General features: G+C 35.5%; 1 protein-coding gene across 9 annotated transcripts in view; it reads right to left on the bottom strand.

The window, feature by feature from the left end:
* LOC106872834 (putative protein phosphatase 2C T23F11.1) overlaps window positions 1–17486 on the bottom strand; it is a 228587-nt gene that overhangs the window by 183393 nt on the left and 27708 nt on the right. Inside the window, exons 1-2 of one of the 9 annotated variants that reach the window (XM_089355464.1) lie at window positions 11157–11932; window positions 2726–2908 (exon numbers count right to left, since the gene is read on the bottom strand). The exons of 4 other annotated variants lie outside the window; for them this stretch is intronic. In XM_089355464.1, coding sequence (XP_089211590.1) covers window positions 2726–2828 — 103 coding nt within the window. In that variant the 5' untranslated portion in view covers window positions 2829–2908; window positions 11157–11932. Of the gene's footprint in view, window positions 1–1716; window positions 1756–2725; window positions 2909–11156; window positions 11962–17486 lie in introns of those variants that run through there. 4 more of the 9 variants (XM_089355465.1, XM_089355468.1, XM_014919965.3 and 1 more) reach the window with 4 other exon arrangements.

Below are 17486 nucleotides of genomic sequence, written 5' to 3'. Positions count from 1 at the left end.
TGAATCAACCCCAGTACTTTTTTAACGCCTAGTACTTATTCTATCAGTGTGTATATATATATATATATATATATATAGTGCATCTTGCAGGCATGAAGTGGGATTCGATCCACCATGGCCAAATTTCAAGTAAACAGATCAACAGAACTTTTCTTACGGTGGAACAATAGTTTTTCTGTGACAGCAGTTTTTACATTTGCCAGATTGCCTTAGCTAGGCCAAAATAATGTCTTCACCACTTGATCCTTCTAATCTCTTATAGACCACCAAATGCTAGAATGGAGATAACAAGTGCCACCTACGAAAACCATTCTTCTCAATGATATGGCTATCCTTCTTGATAGTTATGAAAGCAAGAACCCCATACAAAAATAAGTTAGTCACTTGGTGACAACTCAGATATTCGGTTCAGTAACAACTCAATCAGTTAATGAACGACAACTAGAGTCAGAGACAGCTACCATCAATTAGGGAGCAGAACGCTAGAATCTTGATCACAAGCAAGGCAGCTACTAAAGACAATGGTCAGAGGAAGAAATGAAATTTACTGTCAGCAACTATGAGACAACTTCCCACGACCCTACAACTTTCACTAGCTCTGATTCTGTTCTTTTACAACATCATTCTATCGCTATCTGTGGATTACTGCTAAGAAAACGTGTACACAAAACTATACAACGAAAATCTACCACATCTAACTATACTTCGCATGCTCTAGGATTTTATCACCTGCCCATCGAAGCAAGGTATATACAACTTAACGATAAATAAATATTTTCTTCACAACTTCAATCACTGTTCTTTCATCTTCACTTGATGGCAATCAATGAAGAACCAATCCTTACAAACTGATTACAACTCCAACATTTCATATTATTGTTTACACAAATCTAATTTCAACCATTACAAAAATAAAACTCTACCATTACATATATATATATATTCTTTTTTCTTTTATTCTTTTACTTGTTTCAGCCATTTGACTGTGGCCATACTGGAGCGCCGCCTTTAGTCGAGCACATTGATCCCAGGACTTATTCTTTCTAAGCCTACTACTTATTCTATCAGTCTCTTTTGCCGAACCGCTGGTTACGGGGACGTAAACACACTACCATCGATTGTCAAGCTACGTTTGGGGGTGGGGGGTAAACACACACAAACATATATATATATATATATATATATATATATATATATATATATATGACGGGCTTCTTTCAGTTTTCGTCTACCAAATCCACTCACAAGGCTTTGGTCGGCCCGAGCCTACAGTAGAAGACACTTGCCCAAGGTGCCACGCAGTGGAACTGAACCTGGAACCATGTGGTTGGTAAGCAAGAGAAACTGCTATAATATTCTAAAAATGAAAAGCTTCGTTTAAGTAGAAATTGATAGAATTGTTAGCATGCTGGAGAAAATTCTTTTGGTTTTACGTTCTGAGTTCAAATTCCACCGAGGTCGACTTTGCCTTTCATTCTGTTAGAGTTCATAAATCAAGTACCATTACCTTGTACCTATACCAGAAAGGATTATTTCAAAAATGACAATGGCTTGCTTAAAAGGGTACTCAGAAATGCTTGGTATTTAAAGACATTCTACAGAGTATATATTTCAAAACTGTAGACCTCCAAACATAAATTGTTGCTGTGTAAGCAAAATAAACAGTGTTATGTCAATAATAGTTTTAAACAAATAAAAGATAGTTACTTTACCAACCTTTGACCATAATAATTATCAGCAAAATTGAAGTAATTATATATAAACGGAACAGCAAATCTATGAAATAAATAAACAATCACAGAACATATTGTTCGTAAATAGCACTTTAAGTAATACCAAATACTCATCGTACAACCACGTGCATGTCTGTTACGGCACTAGCTCCACTCATAACTCCTTTAAGTAACAATTGAAAAGTTCTTCAAATACACCGATCATTCGCTTATTTTCTGCAATTACGAAACTGATACCATCTAAAATTTGACAATGTGAAAGTGGCTGGCACGTTATAAATCAGCGTCGCTTTATTATTGTATATGTAGCTTTCACTCTGTTTTGATTCTCATATACAACATACACCAATGTCTGCTCTATCATTACCTCCAGGCTACACAAATACACACAATACACGCACAATAATCGTGTTAAATTCCTATACATATCTACGCACGCATGACTGTTAACTACACGTGATGTTGCACATAACATACAATTTCCGTTTCTGTCACATAAGCAACACACACACACACACACACACACACACACAACTATCCACTATAATAAAAGAACAACCACACATAGTTTTACAAACAACACTAATCTTCTTTTTGTCAACACGTAGTTACTACATTATACTCACTCCATCTAGATTCTGAACCATGTTTTGTGTTGTTTTTTTTACACATATATATATATATATACACACGGTTCTACACACACACACACACATGGTTTCACACACATGGGCGCGCGCACTATTCAAATCATAACATAAAAAACACATCACATCTATCTCACTTTCGCGCCAGTCACCGAATCTCCTTTAATTCAAAGGACGTCCTATATAATGCAATATTAGATACACCATACCTGAAAAATACGGGATGGTCAGGTTAAAGTACCTTCAATTATGGGTAAGCTCACTCGCGGTTGACCTGGGGGTCAAACAATAAACACACACACACTCTCTCTCTCTTTCTTTATGCGGTTTCATCTGATGTCTTACCTTGACAGCCGTAAAGGTGTTCTGGTTGAATTGGACCGTGCAGACATGGATCAATACACATTCGAATACACGAATTAATAATGGACAATGAGCGTAAATGCATGTTTGTTTTGTTTTGTTTCAAGACTTTTGGGCTTCATTTTTCCACTCGTTTCTGTCAACCCTTTGATCACGAATAATGTTCTTGGAAGAAAAGAAATAAGAGTGGAGGAGGTATATATATATATATATATATATATATATGTATATATATATATATATATATATATATATATATATATATATATATATATATATATACATACACACACACACAAACATATATATATATATATATACACACACACATATAGACACACACACACACATACACACACACACATATATATATATATATATATATACATACATATATTTACACCCGTATATGCACAAATTGTGTTTACACACATGCATATACAGACAGGTCCATTTAAAAAAAGTTTTGTGCAATTTTAAATTTGAGTAACTTTTGTTAGATGGCCTGCAGTTTAGGTAAAACTTCAAAATGCCAAAATAATTTGGTTAATTACTTAGTGCATGCAAGAAAAAAAAAGAATATGACATTTTTTTTAATGTATGTTATGAGGAAAAAAATTCCAAAGAAGAGGGGGAAGGCACTAAACTGTACAGTTAAAACTGTATGGTTGGAACATTTTTTTAAAGTCCTGGTATTTAGAAAAATAGACAATGCTTGACACATTCAACTTAGGAAATACCAAGCAAACCCCCATTTGAAACAAAATGATTTTAAAACAAAACTAAATTTCCTCAATGTGATCCAAACTTTAATCCTAACCCCCCAAATCTTTGTTTCCTCATAACTTTTTAAATAATTCATATTTTTGCAAACACAAAGGAATCAATCAACTTATTTTCCATTTTGAAAAATTTCCTGCTTCAGAGCTTAAACTGAAAAATATCCCTTTAGTTCTATATCTGGTAATCTGCAAAAGGGGGAAGTGAAAAAATTTATTACAATACTAGACTGAGATTTATTATTGAAATCATAAACTGTGAGTATACTGTTGCCACTGTAGCATAAGCAAATTGTGTTGTGATTTTTAAGTTCTGGAAATACATTTTGCAACTAATTTGCAGTTGTATCCTAATCGTAGTTGGGCTGTCTTAACAGCATGAAAGGTCTCTGGACAAAGCAGTGCAATAGAGCCACTATAAACACAACCACAATATACCTAAATTAGCAGTGTGATTCCCCCAGACGAGTGAAGCCCCGGGCAGCTGCTTCCTGTGTCTCAATCCTTAAGGTGGCTGGCTGTAGATTGCAAATTGAAACAGGGTGAATTTTTTTAATGATCAATAAGTAATTATAATACATTTCAACTGAGGACAATAATGTTGCAAAACTCCTCTGAATGTTATCTTTTAACTTTTACTTGTTTCATTCATTTGACCGGGGCCATGCTGGGGCACCGCCTTGAAGAACTTTTAGTTGAATGTATAGATCCCAGTACTTTTTTGTTTTTTTCTTAAGCCTGGTACTTATTGTATCGATCTCTTTTGCCAAACTGCTATGTTACAAGCATATAAACACACCAACACTTGTTATCAAGCAGTGGTGGAAGACAAAGACACACACACACACACACACACACATACACATACACGCAAATATATAGCAGGCTTCTTTCAGTTTCTATCTACCAAATCCACTGACTTTGTCAGCCTGAGACTGTAGTAAAAAAACACTTGCCCAAAGCGTCATGGAGTGGGACTGAACCTGGAACCATGTGATTGGGAAGCAAGCTTCTTACCACACAGCTACGCCTGCACCTTTAATATTATCACATCACCATCTTCACCATAGTTTCTACAGCCAGATACACTTCCTAGTGCCAACCCTCACCTGTTTCCAAGCAAGGTAATATCTCTCCCATAGCTAGACATGTTCTCACAGAATACTGAAAATGGAAAACACAGCTTATATGACAATGACACACATTTACAACTATCACACCATATCAAGATAAAGGGACACACTCACACACACACACCAGTCTTTGTTAACCAAATTTACACACAATGCTTTGGCCAGCCTGTGGCTATTACTAGAGGACACTTGCCCAAGGTTCCACACTGTGGGACTGAACTCAAACAAACAAAAGTGCACAGCTCATACTTGTGCCTTGTCTAAGGACCAAGTTATGAAAACAAAATTAAAAACTGTATAATGATTTCATAATTGATGACCCTGCCTATACATATATACTACATTATATTACATATGTGTATATGTCAGTGGGTGGATGCATGTATGTATGTGTATATCCATATATGCATGTGTATATATATGTGTGTGAATATATATATATAAACATATATACACATAAATACTTACCCATATAGATACACACACACACAGATACATATGTACATGTATGTGTGATGCATATGAATGATAACAGATGAGTGAAGAAAGAAATAGCAGGAGATTCAAATGTAAGACCACTGTGGATAGGAAGACCAAGAAAAATATGAGAAGTGGTGAAAATTGATCTCAGAGCACTGAAACTGACAAAGTAGGCACAAATGGTAAGACAGTGTATTGGAAAAGTGAGCATGAAAATGATGATGGTACATGTGTGTGTATGGGGAGGGAGAGAGAGAGAGAGAGAGAGATACAGACAGACTGGTAGGGAAAGAAGCAAAATTGTTTCTAGAATCGTTAATGTTTCGGATGTGTTTCATGGTTGCATCCAAATCTCTGATGATTCTAGAACTTGCTTTTGCAAGTTTTAGCAAACTTAAGAAATATATATCATCCCTATCATCATTTAATGTCCGTTTTCCATGCTAGGTTGATAGGATCTGGTGAGCCATAGGGCTATGTCAAGCTCCAATGTCAGCTTTGGCATGGTTTCTACAGGTGGATGCCCTTCTTAACACCAACCACTTTGCAGTGTGTACTGGCTGCATTTTTCATGCTACTGACACTAATGAGTTTGCCACATGTATGCATATATGTATGTATGTGTGCAAGTGCATGTGCACATTTATATATATATATATATATATATCAGAGTAAGCACATAAATGCGAACCAAGGTGTGTGTGTGTGTATGTATGTATGTATATATATATATATATATATATATATTATTCAAAGGAATTCCAAATCTGTCTGTTTTTTTATGTTTTATTTATATTCTTATAATATTAATGTAGGATATAGAATATATAATATATTCAGTAAAATGAAATGAAGTATTGATTGTCTTATTGAATAAATGAAATATTAAATATTGAATATTAAGGGACTAGTATACTTTCTTGCATTTTAGCAGTCTTCAAGGTTCCACGCTGTGACAGGAGTGTTAATAATAATATAAATGATATATAAATATATGCATAGATCCATACATATATGTATATACCTACATATATATGTATATATACATGCATATATGGGTACAGGACATCAAAAAAACGTTGAACACAATGAGAAACGAAAACATAAAAACAAATGGAAAGCGAACTTCTTTGCGAACAACGAAAAAACAAACAGAGAAACGAGACATGCAACATAAAGAGTATACTCCTTCGTCAGTTGTCCCTGTCTCAACTACTCTGCGTTTCAAAGGCAAGGACAATACGCAACTTTGTTGAAACAGTCCTTCCTGCAAAGCAAATTAAATAAAATTTGGGATTTCTGAAGAAATGGAAAAGGAATTTCACAAAACTTTTAGGTGCAGGTGTGGCTGTGTGGTAAGAAGCTTGCTTCCCAACCACATGGTTCCAGGTTCAGTCCCACTGCATGGCATCTTGGGCAAGTGTTTTCTGCTATAGTCTCGGACCAACCAAAGCCTTGTGAGTGGAATTGATAGATGGAAACTGCCCCCCCACACACACACACACACCATCACTTGTCAACTGATGTTGGTATGTTTACAGCACCACAACTTAGCAGTTCAACAAAGACATCAATAGAATAAGTGCTAGGCTTACAAAGAATAAGTCCTGGGATCGATTTGTTCGACTAAAAACCCCTAAGGTGGTGCTCCAGCATAGCCACAGTCAAATGACTGAAACAAGTAAAAGAATAAAAGAAAACCCATTCCAGTAGAAGATGTTGTTGAAGAAATGGATAACAATCCTAACATAGAGGAAATCAACACTGCTATTAAAGAAAACACAGAAAGAAAATTGATAGCATACCAGCTAAAGTTATTAACCATGATAGGTATACAATGGCTGATCTTGTTACAAAAGATTGATCACCAGTTACAAAAGATTGGAGTGATGCAGTACTGATTTCTTTGTACAAGAAGGAAAGGCATCAAGTCAAACTATGGTAACTTTCATACTGTTGGTCAGATATTCAACAGACTAATATTGAATCATTTGCATCAGAGTCTCAATGTAGTTTCAGACCAGGCAAAGGCACCATAAGTATGATCTTGAGTATCAGACAGTTGTTGGCACTCAGTAGATTACGACGTTGAGGGTTCCAGTTGATCCGATCAACAGAACAGCCTACTCATGAAATTAACATGCAAATGGCTGAGCACTCCACAGACATGTGTACCCTTAACGTAGTTCTCGGGGATATTCAGCGTGATACAGTGTGACAAGGCTGACCCTTTGAATTACAGACACAACAGAAACAGGAAGTAAGAGTGAGAGAAAGTTGTGGTGAAAGAGTACAGCAGGGTTCGCCACCATCCCCTGCCAGAGCTTCATGGAGCTTTAGGTGTTTTCACTCAATAAACACTCACAATGCCCAGTCTGGGAATCGAAACCGCGAGTCCACTGCCCTAACCACTGGGCCATTGCGCCTCCACAGTATCAGACAGTAGCAAGAGAAGTATATACTTCAAGAATAGAGACTTTCCCTTTCTCAAGAATCTGTTGACCAAATGAAAGTTTTTCACACAGTGACTACAAATGCACTGTAGAGAATCCAAGAAAAGGAAAAGTTTGTCAATAGGTTTGTCTGCCTTACAAATAAAGGCTTCCATCAGCTCAAATGGTGTTCTGGTGGAACCAGTCCCAGTTAAAATCGAAAATGGAGTTAACCCCTTTAACTGCAAAATTAAATGTCATGGTTATTCCAGTAATGATGCTAAATATCTACCAAAAGAATACAATTAGTACTTTCTGCAAGTCATGTTTCTTCAACAAACCTGATATATGTCAACTAAAAATAGCTCCAAACATAACATTCCTCAACAAAAGATAGACAAGTATATAAAACTGCTCTCTGCAGTCAAGGAAAATGAAATTTTAAGTTGGTATATCTGATTTCGGCAGTGAAAGGGTTCAGAAGAGATATATAACCACTCCACCTTTACTCCATGCACTTTACAGGTGTAAATGCTTATGCATTTCAGGACAGTGATCTAGTTATCTATCTGTTATTTGCACAAGTAAACTGTTTAATCTGAATAATTGGTCTCTTGTCATGCCTGTAATGCTTTTGAACTTAAAATACAGATGCAGAAGAACTAAGGTGCTATATTAAACACACACATGTATATATATATATATATATATATGTATTACAGGTGAGCTGCATGTAGAACCAAACTTAATGCAGTGGATTGTATGCCTAGCAGCTTTGTATCCATGTATGAATCTCTAGATTCTCAGATCAACTTGAGGATTAAGAAGGCTTCAGTCATATATGAGAGACTAAAGAAACAAGCTGACTCAAAAGGAGCTTGAAACTTTCCATAAAGCTTTGAATCTGTGTTGATTGCAACCTGAAAGCCATGTTTTACTCATCTGAGACATGCCCATATTGACAACACAACAAAATATATGTGCGTTTGTATATACATTACTGGCATTCCGTCAGTTACAACAAGGGTTCCAGTTGATCTGATCAATGGAACAGCCTGCTCAAGAAATTAATGTGCAAGTGGCATCATCATTTAATGTCAACTTGCATGGGTCAGGCAGAATTTGTTGGGGCAGATTTTTCCACATCCAGATTCCCCTTTTGATGCCAGTCCTCACCTGTTTCCAAGCAAGGTCATATTACCCTATGGCCAGACATGTCTTTCATGGAAAACCAGAAATGAGGAACAGTTCTTGTATGGTGGTGATGCTCACTTGCAATCATCACATGTCAAGACAAGGTAACACATATGCATATATGTATGTATACATACATATTTGAAAGGCTTCTTCCAGTATCCACCTACCAAATCCACTTACAAGGCTTTGCTCAAGGTGACACACATTGAGACTGAACCCAAGACCACACGATTGGGAAGTAAATTTCTTAACCAAACAGCTATGCTTGTACCTATCTATCTAGCTGGCTAACTAAATTCATGAGAGAATAATTCATTCCTTTGTCATCTTTTTTGTTTATCATCGCTCTGTACTCGACTAACACTTCATTCTGAAGCATATGTATACTGAGATCTACACCAAGCTATTAGACTTCCAAAGCCTAAGCAGTATATATATATATATATATATATATATATATATGAAATATATGTAAGATTCAGTTGAATAAGGTACTTAAGCAGAATGTTAGAAAATGTTGGCTCTGAGATTTAAAAAAATTTTAAACTATGTTAAATTATTTAGAACATCCTTCATTGTAAAGTATCCATCTAAAGAAAACGGTTTCTTTGAAATTGATATAATGTACTCGTTAATCAATTTAAGAGTAGTTAGAAATTGCTGTAATAGATTAACACCTGTTCTCCATTTGTTATATATATATGTAGATGTTTATATACATGTGTATAAATGCCAATTAAAACCTGATTGAAACATAAGTTAAAGTAATCAACAACATGGACTGGAAATATTTGTTACTTTAGCTAATGCCACTTAAATGATTACTCATATTGCTTTTATTTTAATTCAGCAGACCGTACTCTGATGATTTCAAAATGAAGGAAACAAACATGACGGGTCTTGTAAGAGCCGTCCTACACACACCTATACACACATATACAAATAAACACGTCTGAATATAATACATATACATATATATGTATGTATGTATGTATAGAGATACATATATACACACACATTTATGAATACATTTGTGTACAGAGAGAGAGGGGAGAGATACATACAGGAGTGGCTGAGTGGTAAGAAGCTTGTTTCTTAACCACAAGTTTCCGAGTTCAGTCCCACGGCGTGGTACCTTGGGCAAACTATAGCCTCGGGCCGACCAAAGCGTTGTGAGTGGATTTGACAGACGGAAACTGAAAAAAGCCTGTCATATATGTGTGTGTCCCAACATCGCTTGACAATCGGTGTTGGTGTGTTTACGTCCCTGTAACATTAGCGGTTCGGCAAAATAATCTGATAAAATAAGTACAGGTTTTAAAAATAAGTACTAAAAATTCAAGGCGATGGTCCAGCATGGCCACAATCGAATGACTGAAACAGGTAAAAGATGAAAGATGTGTGTGTAGAATACATATCTATACACGTGTACACAAATGTATTCATAAATAATTGTGTGTACACATACAGACACACACACATAAACTCATACATAATGTATGCGTTTTGCAAATCGGAATAGTTGTTTATATATATATATATATATATGTATATATACACACAGACAGGTATATATTAGAGTCTCAGTATTCTAAAGAAATATGTGTATATACACTCAATATATGCATAAATGTAAACAATACATGAGCCCTCCCTGTATCATGATACGATAAAAATCATCAATACATGCATAGGTGCATGAATACACACACACACACACATATATATATTTATATATTATATTATATTATATATATGTATATATACATGCATACACGTCCACAAAACACAAACACATATCTACACACCCACATATACACACATATATATACACGTGCGTGTGCGTATGCGTGTGGCTGTAAAATGAATACACTATTTACATTTGTCTACAAACCCCACACAAGACGATTAGAGATGGAAAGCCATGGGGCTGGCTCTGGAGAGAAATGAAAGGCATGGAAGGGTTTAAGGGGAATATGTGTTAGGTTACGGTGAAAGTTAAATTAACAATTACATTATTATTATTAAAATATGGCTATATATATACATACATATATATATATATATATATATATATATATATATGTTGATGCAAACAGGAAAAATAGAACTCAAAATATGAGTATATGTATATTTTTATTACCATTTAGCAGAAGTAACTGAGTGATTCAAGGTCCGGGAGTTTCGTGTGTTGGCACTTATTTAGTACCAACACACGAAACTTTCGGTCTTTGAGTCCCTTTGCGACTCCTACTAAATATCAGTAAAAACAAAACAATATATATGTATGTACATACATACATACATATATATATATATATATATATATATATATATATGTATACAGAGAGGGCATTGAGAATAGAAAAATTAATAGTAATATTATTGTTACCTGCAGTAGCAAAAGGATGAGCGAGTGTCTTTAAATGTAGTTATTTGTTTGTATTTATATGCATATAAGTATATATGTATTTTATATATAAATATATCCGATCAGTTGTCAGATGTCTGCAGGGCGAAAACACACTATCAAGCGATTCGACTTTGTTACATTGATATATATTACGGAGGACATGAGCAGGATGATAAAATAGTTGAGTAAAAAAAGAAACAGAGAAGGCGTGATAGTGAATTAGAGAGTGATAAGAATGAAGAGAGAAAGAGAGAAAGAAGGAGAGTAAGAGAAAAAAAGAGAGAGCGTGAGAAAATATCGGTGGAGGGGAGGGTAAGGAAAAGAGAAAGAAAAATTATTAGAAACGGTATGGAAGGAGAGAAAAATTTAGATAGAGACAAAGTAAAAACGGGGGAAGAGAAAGAAAGGAGAAAAACGAATGTAATGAGAGGATAAGAAAGCGTTGGGTGAAGAGGAGTAGGGTGGCAGAGAGAGTGAGAAAGAGAGGCGGGGAGGAGAAAGAGAAGAAGATGAGTTGAAAGACAGTGGGGTAGGAGAAGAGCAGATAATAAAGATAGAAATTAGAGGGTGGGGAGAAAGGAAAATCGAAAATGGGGGAACTGAAATATGAGGAGGGAAGAGAGAATGGAATATGATTAGATTTAGAAAGCTTCTGACGTGGGGGCAACAGAGAAGGACAGAGGGGGAGAGGTAGAGAGGGAGTGTAAGAGAGATGAGGTGTAAAAAAATAAAAAGGACGATGTGTGTTTGAAAAGCGAGTGATTAGATAATGTGGCGTCCGTTAGAAATAAAGATAGATACAGAGAAAAAGACGGAGGAGGAGTAAAGAAGTTACAGAGAGAAAAAGAAAAAGACGAGAAGACAGCGTGTAAATAGAAACGATGACGCGGGGGTGGAGAGATAAAGTAAGAGTGAGAGAGAAAGAGAGAGTAGGAAGGAGAGTAGAGGGGAGGAGAGAAGGTAGCTACAGTAGCGTCTGTCGTCGAGGGGAGGAAAGGGAAAGAACGAGAGAGCGACAAAGAAATAAACAGGGAGAGAGTAAAAGTTATAATGCATGCTTTCGTCGTCGCCTTTTGAGAGAAAGTACGAAAGAGTTGGCGTCTGTTGCAGATGCATGTTAGACATTACATACACTCACACTCAGTCACACACACACACACGTACGCAGAAATACACGTCCCTACATATGGTTCCATGCAGCCATGCTGGGGCACTCTGCCTTTCGTAGGTTTTTCCTCGATAATATAGGGACTACTAAAGCAGCGCGGACCCGAACGCGCAGTCGCGCGTCCGCGCTAGCTAGTCGTGAGTGGTCGATCCTAACTCTAACCCTAACCCTAAACACGTATTCATTTGCACACGCGGGTTAGGGATAGGGTTAGGGTTAGGGACAGGGTTAGGGTTAGGGATAGAGTTAGGGTTAGGATCGACCACTCAAGACTAGCTAGCGCGGACGCGCGACTGCGCATTCGGGTCCGCGCTGCTTTAGTAGTACCGATAATATATATATATATATATATATATATATATATATCCATATATATATATATATATATATATATATATATATATATATATATATATATATATATATATATATATATATATATATATATATATATATATATATATATATATATATATATATATATATATATATATATATATATATATATATATATATATATATATATATATATATATATATATATATATATATATATATATATATATATATATATATATATATATATATATATATATATATATATATATATATATATATATATATATATATATATATATATATATATATATATATATATATATATATATATATATATATATATATATATATATATATATATATATATATATATATATATATATATATATATATATATATATATATATATATATATATATATATATATATATATATATATATATATATATATATATATATATATATATATATATATATATATATATATATATATATATATATATATATATATATATATATATATATATATATATATATATATATATATATATATATATATATATATATATATATATATATATATATATATATATATATATATATATATATATATATATATATATATATATATATATATATATATATATATATATATATATATATATATATATATATATATATATATATATATATATATATATATATATATATATATATATATATATATATATATATCCTAGTTCGTTGACATTTATTTTATCGGTGGACTGGCAGTACCGTTAGAGCGCCGGACAGAATTACCTTACCTTACGGTATCTAGTTACTACTCTCTCTCTCTGTCTATCTATCTTCCTCTCTACGTCCTGAGTTCAAATTCCGCTGCCGTCAACTTTACCTTTCATCCTTTTGAGGTTGATAAAATAAAGCACGAGTCAATCCGTCCTAGATCTCAGTAGAATTATAATCGATGAATAGCAGAGATGGCCTGAGCGCAAAGAGATGTGTTTATTCAAAGCGTTATAAAAGATAAAACCATATTCTTTATTTTTATTCGAGGTTCCACGATTCTGACATACCTCGTTGATATGTGGCTGTACAAGTGTCTGTGGAATACTCGAATATATATACTTATAATTCAAGAAATACTCATTTATTTTCAAAACCGACAGAGTATCCATTTCTAAATAAAAACAATATGTAACAAAAAAGACGTGTGTGTCTGTGTCTGTCTGTCTGTCTGTGTGTGTGTGTGTGTGTGTGTGTGTGTGTGTGTGTGTGTGTGTGTGTTCGCGCGCGCTGTGTGTACAGGGCCTCCAACAGAAATTTAGCAAGACTGCTTTCGGGAATTTCCAAAGAGCAGCCTCTCAAAAATAGAAGAGTGCATGATACTTTTTTTCTTTTTCATTCCTTCTTTTTTTTTTAAGGCGACAGAAATCAGAAATTTGGTAAGAGTGCTTTCGGGAATTTCCGAGGAGCATCCTCTCAAAAATGAAAGAGCTCTCTTTTACTCTTTTATTTGTTTCAGTCATTTGACTGCGACCATGCTGGAGCACCGCCTTTAGTCGAACAAATCGACCCCACGACTTATTCTTTGTAAGCCTAGTACTTATTCTATCGGTTTCTTTAGACGAACCGCTAAGTTACGGGGACGTAAACACACTAGCATCGGTTGTCAAGCGATGATGGGGGAACAAAAACACATAAACATACATACACACAAACAGACATATATATATATATATATATATATATATATATATATATATATATATATATATATATATATATATACGGCGGGCTTCTTTCAGTTTCCGTCTACCAAATCCACTCATAAAGCTATAGTAGAAGACACTTGCCCAAGTTGTCACGCAGTGGGACTGAACCCGGAACCATGTGGTTGGTAAGCAAGCTATTTACCACACAGCCACTCCTGTGATACTTTTCCTTTTTTTTTTTTTTTTCTTCATTCCTTCTTTCTTTAAAGCAGGAAACTTGTTAAATAGTCAAGGGCTCATCCTCTGGAGAACCAATCGGCAAAAAGTTACAAATGTAACTTCAGAGCCGAGAGTTTCGTACAAGGCAACTTATCACTGATATGGTCCTTGAATAACTTTTGTAACTTGCTACCGATTAAAAATAAAGGTTAATGTTTACTTTATTACCCAGTCATGGTAACATAGTAAACATTAACCAAAATAAATAAAAAATACACACGCAAGGCGGCGAGCTGGCAGAAAAGTTAGCACGCCGGGCGAAATGCTTAGCAGTATTTCGTCTGCCGTTACGTTCTGAGTTCAAATTCCATGGAGGTCGACTTTGCCTTTCATCCTTTCGGGGTCGATAAATTAAGTACCAGTTACGCACTGGGTCGATGTAATCGACTTAATCCCTTTGTCTGTCCTTGCTTGTCCCGTCTATGTTTAGCCCCTTGTGGGCAATAAAAAAAGTTTTTTTAATATTAAAAATTTTTTTTAAATACACACATAAACACTCTCGCGCGCTAAACCATCATAATGTGACGGTGTGAAATAAGACTGGGTTTTTGAATTATAATTACAACTTTCGTGTTCCCACCTGACCAATAAAGGCGGAAGGAAAGATAACTACGACCCCTTCAATTTTGGGAGGATACCCTAGTGGGGTTCCCGATAGCATACTTGCTCCACCTCACCAAATTTCTAAGTGTATCCTCTCAAAAGTAAGGGCCCGTGAGTTGTATTTGTTTCTGCCTTTATTGGGCAGGCGGGAACAGAATGGAAGCCCATCGGGCAAGCTGTAATTACAATTTAAAAGGCCAGGCTTGTTTCACACCGCGAAATCGTGAGTCCACCAGCGAATTATGATGTTGGTACTTATATATAAAACCATAATCGTTGGTCAGCAAATTATGGATTAAATATTTTATTCATTCTCAAACTCATCTTTGAGTGCGTTATTCTAAGTGGCCGGACATGGCGTCTTTGAACTTGTCGCCTGCGCCAATATATATATATTGTGTGTGTGTGTGTGTGATGTTTTATTTATTATGTTTTATTTATTGGATCCTCAATCAGTTTTGAATAAAAACCTGATTGTTACAGGATCTGCTAGATATTACAGCCGAATCTGCCTCAAATCACGTTGTACCGTAGACGGAGTGGTCACGGTAGGAATGTTTTGATCACTGATTTGCCGATTTAAAAGCTCACGTTGAATTAAATAACAACAATCCAATATGACTCACATGGTTTGAGGTGACTCAAGACTACAGTAGTCGATATTTGCCTATGTGACCTTATAATTATGAAGCTAACAAGGCAGCGAGCTCGCAGAGTCGTTAGCATGCCGAACAAAATGCTTAGCGACATTTCTTCCGGTTGGGGGTCAATGTAATCGGCTCACCCACTTCCCTGAAATTTCTGGCTTTGTGCCAAAATTTGAAACAATATTTTAGCAGCAGCATATTCAAATTATAACAATTTTGAATTATAAAATGTATTCTGTTACAATTCCTTTTCATACAGAAGGAAAACGTATTACAGTATTCGATCTTGGTACTTGACTGGTATTTTATTTTAAGTAACTCCGGAAGGAAGAAAGGCAAAATTACTCTCGGAGAGATTTGAACTCAAAACTCTTTAAGGCCATAAATACTACAGGCATTTCTCTAGTCCAATTCTCAACCTCTGTTGTTGTTGTTGGCACTCCGTCGCTTACGACGTCGAGGGTTCCAGTTGATCCGATCAACGGAACAGCCTGCTCGTGAAATTAACGCGCAAGTGACTGAACATTCCACAGACACGTGTACCTTTAACGTAGTTCTAGGGGATATTCAGCGTGAAACAGTGTGACAAGGCTGACCTTTTGAATTACAGGCACAACAGAAACAGGAAGTTAGAGTGAGAGAAAGTTGTGGTGGAAGAGTACAGCAGGGTTCGCCACCATCCCCTGCTGGAGCCTCGCGGAGCTTTAGGCGTTTTCGCTCAATAAACACTCACAACGCCCGGTCTGGGAATCGAAACCGCGATCCTATGACCGCGAGTCCGCTGCCCTAACCACTGGGCCATTGCGCCTCCACACCTCTGTATCAATTACTTAAAAAGCAGTTATCCGAAGATTTCCAAAAGCTGAGAAACATGGGAAATGTAGGAGGAGGTTAACATGCAGTTTACCGCCGTAAAAAAAAAAGTGGAAACTTGAAGTGGTGATAGTGATAGCCCATAATTTTATATAAACACTATATGTGACAAAACTAATGTACAGAACGTACATATATATATATATTTAATATAACTTGAAAACCATATATGCGTTTGATATACCATGAAAGCAGTGACACTTCTCAATGATATTCGTTTCTGGGTATAGTATATTGGAGCGGAATGTCTCAGTTGCTACTTCTGAAATAACATATCACTAGAAAGTTCTATACATGTAGTAGCCATTGGGAATAGCATAATGTAAGAGTTCTTTTATGTTCTTTTTATGAAATTTTGGGATGTCATTGTCGTCACTTCCTGTTTCTATCGCAGTTTACTTTCACTTTCTTAGGATAATTTACCTTTTATCTTTTACGTGTTTCAGTCATTACACTGTGGCCATGCTGGGGCACCGCCTTCAAAAATTTTTAGTTGAATGAATTGGCCCCAGTAATTATTTTGTCTTTTAAGCATGGTACTTAGTCAAATGGTCTCTTATGCCAAATCGCTAAGTTACGTGGACGTAAACACACCAATATCGGTTGTTTGGCGGTGGTGGGAGACAAACAGAGACACGAAGACACATATACACATAGGTTTATGTATATATGACTGGCTTCTTTT

This window comes from Octopus bimaculoides, chromosome 7, assembly GCF_046866305.1.
Source record: "Octopus bimaculoides isolate indiv1 chromosome 7, ASM4686630v1, whole genome shotgun sequence".
Taxonomy (NCBI): Eukaryota; Metazoa; Mollusca; class Cephalopoda; order Octopoda; family Octopodidae; genus Octopus; species Octopus bimaculoides.
This window is presented reverse-complemented; position numbering and strand designations above follow the sequence as displayed.